We start from the raw sequence: 10,535 nt of genomic DNA, 5'->3' as shown, positions 1-10,535 counted from the left end.
AACACAAAACTGCACTGGGAGCAAACATATACCCTGTTGGTAACCCCAACCTTTTATCTTTGGCATAAACACTGTGCAGTCGAAGACTCCCCACTTACCAAAAATCCGCCATTTTGTTCATCAGCCATTTCTGACGGGTTTAACAGAAACGTAGAAGAAACATTTGGGAGTTGAGAAATCCTACTCCTTAGGTTTCATATTTTAGGAAGAGGGAAAAAGTTGTGAGTACTTCGTCTGCTCCGACAGAATGAAGGGAATAGTGTTCGTTTCGTGTTTCTTGGGATTCCTTTGTCTCTCCATGGGACAGGAAGATATCCCATCTGATTGCGGAGTTTGTGATCGCAGCGCCTGTCCGGAGCAGAAGGACAAGACCTGCAAGGCCGGAATCACGCGCGACAGGTGTAAATGTTGCCAGGTATGCGCACAAGCCGAAGGCGAGATCTGTGACATCTCCGGGGCCAGCAACAAGTACCCACCCTGCGGGGACTACCTCACCTGTAAGATGGACCAAGACAGGAACATCGGGATCTGTGTCTGTGACTACCAGGACACACTCTGTGGTACCGATGACGTCACTTACACCAGCATCTGCCAGATGAGAGAGGCTCAGAATACGAAAGGGCGTGACCTCAAAGTGAAGAACTCCGGACCCTGTAAAACTGGTGAGTGATTGATGCCATCTGCAGACAATTAGCATCGTGTATTTTTTAAGTGGAGGGACGATACAAAACGGGAAGGGACCTATTGACTTTGTGATTAAATTTCTATTAATGTAATTTAATTGTAAAAAAAAGGATACAATAAAAACCGGAAGGATTCACCCCCCCCCCCAACACACACATATGGGACCCCTGTTGTTACGTGCCTGAAAAACATGCATATATATAGTTCTCTGCGGTCTTAACGTTTTATGATTAACTATCTTTGTTTTATCTCAAATATGATTTTCTTTTCAGCTCCCCGCATTTTGACCGGACCAGACAGCGTTACTAACGTTACTGGTGACAAGGTGGTTCTGATGTGTGAGGCCACAGGGTTCCCCATTCCTCACATCGGCTGGCTGTTCCAGAGGACGGACGACGAGACCAACAGTCTGCCTGGTATACTATAGTCTATACACACTTATTAACTAAATAGGGCGATGGACGATCAAGTAATGTCCATTGACTTTTGTGACTTTCGGCACACCTCGTCCATTTCTTACCTCATCTTATTGATGCAAGTGACGGAATGAGCCGATAGTTGTCGAATCTATGATTTGTTGTTTACTATGCTAATAAATATTTACATTTTCCAGTGTATTTGAGATAACACTGTCAATCCATTTTGTAACGTATAGTCATATACAGTTTATCAATGACTATTTTGATATTTAATCATAAATTGCTGAAAATTATATAAATATAAGTAATAAGGAATCAGTCTTTGAATATTTCGGTCGGAACGTGATCAAATGTATCATAGAGCCCTTCGGGTTTCATTGGATTTGATCACTCCCAATCGTATTTGATAATATACTTTAAGAATGATTCCTTAACTAATCATGCATCTTTACTGTACTGTATACTAGTATATCATGCACCATGTAATTGATATTAGCATAAATGATCAGTATGTTATTTCTGTCTCTCCAGGGGACGACATGGCTATCTCGGTGGTGACCCGCGGTGGCCCCGAGAAGTACCAGGTGACCGGGTGGCTCCAAGTGGACGAGGCCAGCAAGCACCACGAGGGGTACTACATCTGTGTGGCCCACAACAAGCACGGCTCCGACAAACAGACCGGGAGGATAAAGATCCACGAGAAAAGTAAGCCAATGGGTGGAATATTACTTACTTTATAAACAAAGCACTATTAATTAGGCATGGGATAGTTTTCGTCTTCATTGGTAAATTCGGTTATATAGACAGAGAGAACAGCATTGGATGTGTGCAGCCTTGTCCAAAATTTATTCTACTTTTAACTACACCTTCAAAATATGAAACTAACGAAAGAAAATTTCAACAAACACAGTTTTCAAATAAAAGATAATTATCAGTTACTTTACATGAACTTATATATAATTTTATGCAAACACTGTGATAGCTTAAGTTATATGTAGTCCAGCTGTTAAATGATCTATCCTATTGGTTGTGAAGACCAATCCCAGCGAGTATCCGAAATATACACGTATTTCCTGATGTGACCTGAATATTTTGTATTTCTCTAAAAAAATTAAAGTTTTTTACTTGCAAAAAAGTAAAACCAAACTGAAAGGTAAATTGGTTTGTTTTTCTCTCAAGACTATACGCGTATGGGTGACATTTTAGTTAAATATAAAATTATCTTTGGACCTTCCAACATTGAGACAATTTAAAAATAAACCAACAATACACTTGTGCGTGTATGGGTTATATATTTGATTACCGGCCCAATAAGCTGACATCGTTTGAAGTTGGATTTGATCAGTAGTATTCCAAAACTGATCACCAAAATCAAAATCGTAAATTATTTCTGAGTGATCAATTACTCAACAGTAGTTATACACAGTAATTGTTAATTATATATTTAAACATTTTAAAATTTTGCATAATATCTGATGATTTCATATTTTGTCTATTTTCAGAGTTAAACCGCGTCGAGCGAAAAGAAGATGGCGACCAGTTATAAGTTTTACTCGCCAAGCGTCTTTCACTTGAATACTTTTTAGCTTTATGCAAACTTTTGTCATGATATTAATGTTTAGGCAATTTAGATTTAATGTCTGTTCAATTACTAGATTTTTTAAATGCTGGAGTGAATGTAATTGTTCTTGTAAGTCACTGTTATTGGGTGTAAGTCGCACGCACTTGAACTATAGTGTATACTCTCATGCAGTATCTTCTGAATCTTGTAGAACCATTTTAACAGGAGCTTGCACTTTGGGAAGTTACATGTATGTCAAAAAAGCAAAGTGACGTAGGCCTGTCTATTTCATTGCTAGCCTCTCAGCCATGGGTCTTTGAAATCAACAAGATTTGTCTGTCATTTGAGCTAAGACTACGAAATCTGTGTATATTTCACTTGAAACCAGCGTCATTATTAACTTGGAAAAATAATTATATCCTTCCGAAAATCCAAGGTCTTTTTAAAATGGTTCTGACTTGTCTTATGTACATGTGTTTGTACTCTGTGTCTTTCCAGAATTGTATTTTACATGACGTATATTTCTTACGCAAATACTCGAAACATTGTTCTTTTTATTGGACAGAGCAGCTTTTATGCAAAGGTTAGCACGATATTTCAGTTGTAATAGGAATTTTTATGTGAAATTGTCTATTACTTTTTTATGATTTTGGCATTTTTATTTGAAATGTAAAACTTTTTTTTAAAATCAATATTTTATCAAACTTTTTGAAAATAAACTTAATTTTTCAAACTTGATATTTTTCGTGTTTTGTTTCTTAGCTCGTCTTATCTGAAAGCTCTTATCTTCTTTTGTCCGGCGTCATTCTCTCTGTCTGTTAACTTTTTACATTTTTCGACTCCTTCGCCAGAACCACTGGGCAAGTTTCATTCAAACTTGACGCAAAGCATCGTTTGGTGAAAGGAATTCAATTTTTATTAAATTGATTGGTCATACTCTTTTGCAATTGGAGATGACAGAAAACTAGCATATGATTTTAAAAATCTTTTCTAAAACAATTTTGCCAGAAAACTTTAATCTTGTTTAAAAACATGCTAAGGTAGTGCATGTTCACGTTTGTTTCCATCATGATACTTTGGGATAGGGTTTGGACACACGCACTGAAGGGTGGGGTGGTTGTGGCCACATTTTAACATACGGATAGTTAAAAAAATCTTTTAAAAATCTCCTTTAAAAATTTTTGGACCAGGAAAGATGAAACTTGTGCGAAATCATCTTCAGGTTGTGTTAATATAAGTTTTTTCACATCATGATCCCCGTGGGTAGGGTGGGGCCACAATATGGTTATATTTTTACATAGGAATGAATGGAAAAAATTAAAATCGTATAAAACCATTAGACTATAAAATGTTGAATCTTGTATGGAAGCATCCTTGAGTAGTGTTGGTCGAAGTTCGTCCAAATCACGACGAATGTGAAAGCATCATCAGCTTATGTAGATTTAGTTCTGTTTGAATTATGATACCCAGAATAGAGTGAGGCCACACTGGGGCATCTATTTCTTTTTTTTTTTTTTACATTCATTTGGAATAAATAGGGGACATGTTTAAAAAAATCTTTAAAACTATTTGGTCAGAAAATATAAAACGTGTGTGGAAGCATCTTCAGGTAGTGTAGAATCAAGTTTTTTCAAGACAAGATTCCAGAGGGTAGGGTGGGGCTACAATTGGAGTTTATTTCTTTTTTACATCTAAATGCACCTGTAAAAAATATTCCACCCAAAAACGTCAATGTCATCATGTGTAATATACATGTAACTTTGCAAGAATTGTGATAAAATGTCAATTTTTATTGTACGAACTGAGCATCCTCCACCACTACAACCCAGGACATTTCTGGGGCCCCAGAAGGGGCTCATTCATTTATTAAAAATATCTGCAGAATTTTTAAATTTTTTTTTTGAACAATATATTCTCTACTTAATCGTACAGATGCTTTTGTATTAGATTACAAATGCTGCTTTGATCAACGATGAGCGATGTGGCCCCTGGTCCTCTTGTATTCTGTATCAGTGTAGAAAATAAGGTTTTAATAGGTAATGAATATGACAAAAGAAAATAATTTGTTGTTGCTACAGTACTCCAAAACATGCATATGAACAGTTATCTCAGACTCTACCACACACTACTTATTTTAGTTTTTTTCTGAATTTATAAAAATTTAACACTCTATTTAAGTGCACGTGTTAATTTATAGCGCTATAGGAAATCTATACGGTCAATTTATCGATTGGTGGAAACCTACAGCGACCTAAAAAAAATCACAGACTGCACTAAATACTATAGTAATCATGATGATGTCAGACTCAACTTTCCTTTGGAGACGATTTGGCTGTTTCTTTCAGCTAACGTACTGATGTACATTTACACTAATTTGGTGAATTTTACTTACTTTTTACATTTGAATTTATTAATTTGTTAACAGAAAGCTGTAAATATAAACAATAAAATGCTTTCTTTGATGATTCAAGCGGATTATGAAGGTAGCAAACATTACAAAAAAAACTACATAATCAGCTAACGCGGGTTGTGAATTTTTCTGCAATGTCACCACCTTCACATCCTGCAAGAATCACAAAAGAGAGCATTTTATTCTTTAATTCAGTAAGTAATAGAATAGCATGCATGAGATCTTAACATTTTGTATGTATTTAAAGTCATTTAGTCTATAGCATTCTAATACATATTTTTTTTTTCATATTCAATGTGTACCGTTACACTTTCACTATATGTATACTTGGTCACTTTCCCATTGTTGGTGTAATGTTCCCTCACATGTAACATTGTATCATCACTGAAGATACTTGTACAGTGTCACTTTGTTGGTGTAATGTTCCCACAACATGTTACATTGTATCATCACTGTAGATACTTGTACATTGTCACTTTGTTAGTGTAATGTTCTGTTCCCCCACTTGTAACACTGTATCATCACTATAGATACTTGTACATTGTCACTTTGTTGGTGTGATGATCCCCCACACGTAAAACTGTATCATCACTGTAGATACTTGTACACCGTCACTTGGTTGGTGTGATGATCTCCAACAAGAAGATTGTTCTCGTCATCCACACACACACTATATGGGGACCACACCCCTTGATGTTTTGTAAGTAGTAGACACAAGAACTGGCCGTCCTGATTCAGGAGATCAACTGTGTTACTGTTATAATCACACACAATGATGTGGCCCAGGAGATCAGTGCACACTCCCTTGGGATAAAACGTTGACCCCTGACCTGTGTAGGCGAACCTGTGTTGTCCTGATTTATTCACCACCACCAAAGCTTCTTTCAGTAAATCTGATATACAGATATCACCGTTGATGTTTTCTGTGATGTATTTTGGCATTCTATACAGCTCCTGTCCCTCGTTGTCCCCCTGTATGTTCTGTATTTCTTTCCAGGTCTTGCTGTACCTGACGACTTTACCCTCATTACCATACACCATGCCCACCAGTATGTCCCCGTTGATGTGGGAGGAGTGTACGCAAAGTGGCATCCACTTTTTTGTTTCGATGAATTCAGTGATTGTATTGCCTGGAGTTATCCTATTAACAATATTTCTGTTTTGGTCTGTATAGATCAGATCCTCGTCCTGTGTGACTGTGTGGTAGCCTGCAGATCCACCATTAGTTTGTATCTTCTGTAGCTGATTACCCTGTAGATCTAACTGGATAAGGTTACCTTTATCATCACTAACCCAGAGTCTGTCCGATTTACCTACTGAAACATGATGTACACCTTCAACACCTGGAACTGTGTACCTCCGGACCTTGGTGACAGACGAAGACAGAGAGTCTGGCTTCTTTTGTTTCAATATGGGTTTTGAATGCGTTAAAGCAGTTAGCGTGGATTTGATTTTTCTGTTCTCTGGTTTAGTGTTGGGGACAGTTATTTTACCAAGAAGTTTCACAACATCCTCCTTGCTGAATTGAGCAGGAGTAAATTCTGGAAGGACTGGTTTGGTTGTCTCTGGTATGGGTCGGGTTTTAAGGTGTTCAGAAATTGAAGAGAGGATGGGATTATTTAGAAGTTGGGTAGAGTTAAGGTATCCATATAACGTTTTGATAAGGTCCTCAAGATAAGAGATGTAATCTTGGTATGTTTTGTCTTGATTTTGAAAAATCTCCCTTAATGATTTTTCCATTTCATTAACTTGTTCTATATTGTATGATGTCACTTCGTCCACCAATGATCTGAGAGACTTGGCTTCATCCCTCATGGATGATCTTATGGCATCCATGATCTTCTTAATTTCTGTCGCCTCTATTTCAATATCCTTTGGCAACTCTTTTGCAGTTGGCATGAAGTGTTCTTGAATTTTAGGGATTTCCTCTCTACATGCTGCATATTTTTCTGTATAAATTGTCTCCAAGTCGGTAAAGTAATGTCCCTTGTGAGCTGACATTGTGGAACATTTGGAGCACAGAGGCACACTGCATTTGTCACAGAAAATGTTAATATCCTTTGTTGGATGATCCCTGCATTTCTCCACAGGAAGTCGTAGTTTGCGTTGCATGAAAAGCACCACTTCATGGTTCTTGGTTTTTGAACTCCTCTGATGTTCATCCCTGCATTGATCACACATTGGTTGGTGACAGTCATTACAGTAAAACTGGCAGTTCCTCTCACAGTCTTCAATGCCACACTCCAAATAGTGCTGTGCTGTAACGGGTATTTGGGACTCAGAAAATGGCATCTACAAGTAAGATAAGTTTATACTGATGAATCGTTTAACTTGTTTTATCATCACACAGGTCAATTCAACATAACCTTAAAATAATTCGGTTACTTTTAGCAACTTATAATTAGATTTCTTTCAAATGTATTTTTAATTAAAACAAACAATTTTGAATTACTTATTCAACACATAATTCTGAAATATTAACATTAATTTGTTATACTAATGAAACAAATTTACTCTTGTTTGCTTTGGAACCACCAATAAAAGGTACAATAAATGAGAAGAGTGTTTCTTTTAACGATTCGTGCTTTCTTTATTATAGTGTTTTTATATGTTATATCGTTCAATCAACTGATAACTAAACATGGTCATCATGATTGTAACAATATCGTTTCTATTATAACGAAAACCATTTACAGGGTTTTTAAGAAAATCTAAATTATTGTATAAGCACAGGATATCTATGGACTACAAACAGGGTAAGAAATAGCGAAACTTAAAGCTCCTCATTCCAATATTATTTCAAATTTTATGTATGCTTTAAAACGATGGTTTTGTTTACTTTGTGTAAAATAATAGTCATTAAAGTAATTTCCATGGAAATTTAAGCCGTATTTCATATGAAAACTGATATACATAATACGTTTACAAAACAAATTTTACATAATTATAAAGGTGCCATGTTATTTCGCCCCTTTAATATTAGGATTCGCCTCCGACGTCGAGGCGCGTATAACTTTACGCGGGTTATGTATTTATTCTGCTATGTCGCCACCTTCATATCCCGCATGCATAACCAAATAAAGCATTTTATTGTTTAAATGATCCAAAACCAAATTCCAATCCAATTTATTTTCGAAAAAGTAATTGGAATTACTGTCAGCATGAGGCACACATCACCTAGTATATGTCATGTTGTAAATTTTGAGTTTACCGGGTGGCAGTGAACAGGTCTAGGCAACCTCCGTTTTTGGAGGATAGATTTTATCCTCCGTTTTTGGAGGATAGATGTATGCGCCCCCTGGTGGATCTTTTCAGATGAAGGGCAATTAACTCTGTTTTTACAAAGGGAGTTAACTATGAATAAAATATAATTATTATACTATAAAAATATCACCTTATTTAGCTATTGATAATTATAATTATTGATAATATTTAATAAATATTTAAGTTTAAATAATTGCAGGGCTGATTTTAAAGAAAAATATCTTATGTGAAGACTCTCACATTTTTTTCAATATTCTGGATAATTGATATCTATAAATGGTATCATTTTGATTAATAAAATTTAACAATGTCTTTTTGTGTGAAGGGATTAAATTTAAATGATACTTAATAACATGTGAATTAATTAGAATAAGAGCTACAAAGTTCCTAAGGTATATGCAAACATTTACTTTGTACATGTACAATATAGCAGATCAAGATATCTATTGTGTGTCTCTCAACGTGAATGAACTCATTAATGTTTTAATGAGTAATAAACATCACTATTTTGTGATTTTTATTAAATGAAACATGTAAATAGTCTATGTCATTTGTAAAACTGAACACAGGAAGTACACACTTTCAAAGCATATTGTGAAAATACTATACATAGAATTTCAAATCGCCGCATACAATCATTAGTTTATTCCCTTAACTTTAATTCCCATATGGTCTGGTGCTTGCATTTTCTCATTAAAGATATGCACGAAGCCTTTGAAATATACCAATGCTATCCTCCAAAAATGGAGGATAATTTCACCCACAATGCAAAGTGACTTTCCATATATGGTAAAAATCAGCAGCCATCTTGAAATTGAGCTATCCTCCAAAAACGGAGGTTGCCTAGACCTGGTGAATACAAAATTTACAACATGTTAAAATTTACAACATGACATACATGAAATTATCATCTTATCGCCTGTGTTTTGTCTATGTATATTTATTATAATTAACACGTATTTTAAACTGCATGAATTATCTACTTAAAGTTTATACACCCCTGTGAATGTGTTCGGAATGTTTTCTTTATCGTTGCTAAGTATGTAATAAATCCAGAGGTGCTCGAATGAAAGTTCACGAGACTTCACCGAGATTTGTTCAGTTCCTGTGAAATTTCGAGCGGAAGTATAACATTCGGCGCAACTCGGCCGATTCTGGTATCCTACATCAAACATTAGATGAGGTACGGATCTGCCGAGGTGTGCCGAATGGAAGTATAAGTGTTCTGATAATATTCTCAAATTACGTAAGTACTGGTCGTTTTTTGTATCATATCCTACTTGGATTTATGTTAAAACATGAAAACCTTTTAAGATGTATGTCTTATTTCACCATATAGCGGTTATTTACATAAAACGATAATATTCAGGTCAGAGTTATCGTTCGTGTTCAACCACGTGCAGAGTGGTTGAAAATATAAACATTGGGTTGCTTAATAAAATCATAGTCATGTTTGATGCTTATGGTGTGCAATACCATGTTTTTAGAAAAATAATGGGTATCTGTTTTGCATAAAAAACTTAGTATATCGAGCAATTTTCAAGGAACATTCTGCATAAAATAGTATAGTCTGTTTAACTATTGATGCTATTACTAGGTCAGGCGCGGATCGAAAATTAATCCTCAGGGGGTATCTCTACAAGCATGTTAATTGTTGCAACAACAGACAAAAACTATATTTTGTATTGTCGCATTTATTTCTAGAACACATTTTATCCACCAATTAATGAAGATAAAGTTTAAAATCAATAAACCTCTAGATTTTATATTTGACTACAAGTACCTAGATTCTATGAAATAAACTATAAACACGAGGCATGATTTTTACTGCGAAACTGAAAGGGTCAAATAAAAACACGTGGTCTAAAATTTAAATGACAATAACATTCGCAGGGGTGTTATAGAACATTTGTATGTAACGACGGAAAAACAATCCCGATAATTGAGATCGAAAGACTAATACTAGTCCTCATTAATTGCGAGTAAAAAGTAGGTGTCGATCTGGCAAATGCCGGTTTGTCCAAGCAAGTACCGAAAATGTGTAACTTATAATACTAAAGAGCGTCCCCAGACGAATTTTACGCTAGTCCATTTGTTGGGATTTGTGCTTGAATTGCGCAAAGAACCGTTGCTATTGATTCTATCCTCTTTTATTTGGAATTGAACTCTGTGTATAGACATGGGAAAAGAGTAGGAC

The 10,535-nt window shown here is 35.6% G+C and overlaps 2 protein-coding genes across 2 annotated transcripts; one reads left to right on the top strand and one right to left on the bottom strand.

Moving 5' to 3' along the window:
* The first annotated feature begins 52 nt into the window (after window positions 1-52).
* Window positions 53-3,402, top strand: LOC105339347 (insulin-like growth factor-binding protein-related protein 1). The gene is made up of 4 exons (XM_011444842.4): window positions 53-662; window positions 957-1,100; window positions 1,635-1,808; window positions 2,606-3,402. The coding sequence occupies exons 1-4, from the start codon at window positions 248-250 to the stop codon at window positions 2,647-2,649; spliced, it is 777 nt and encodes a 258-aa protein (XP_011443144.2). The 5' UTR covers window positions 53-247; the 3' UTR covers window positions 2,650-3,402.
* A 2,260-nt stretch (window positions 3,403-5,662) lies between these two features.
* On the bottom strand, window positions 5,663-7,366 carry LOC117680468 (E3 ubiquitin-protein ligase TRIM71-like). Its single transcript, XM_034474603.2, has one exon. The coding sequence runs from the start codon at window positions 7,364-7,366 to the stop codon at window positions 5,663-5,665; it is 1,704 nt and encodes a 567-aa protein (XP_034330494.2).
* Window positions 7,367-10,535: the final 3,169 nt, after the last annotated feature.

The sequence above is a fragment of the Magallana gigas genome, chromosome 8 (assembly GCF_963853765.1).
Source record: "Magallana gigas chromosome 8, xbMagGiga1.1, whole genome shotgun sequence".
NCBI classification, from domain to species: Eukaryota; Metazoa; Mollusca; class Bivalvia; order Ostreida; family Ostreidae; genus Magallana; species Magallana gigas.
The sequence above is the reverse complement of the archived record's forward strand: the minus strand, read 5'-3'. Positions and strand labels throughout refer to the sequence as shown.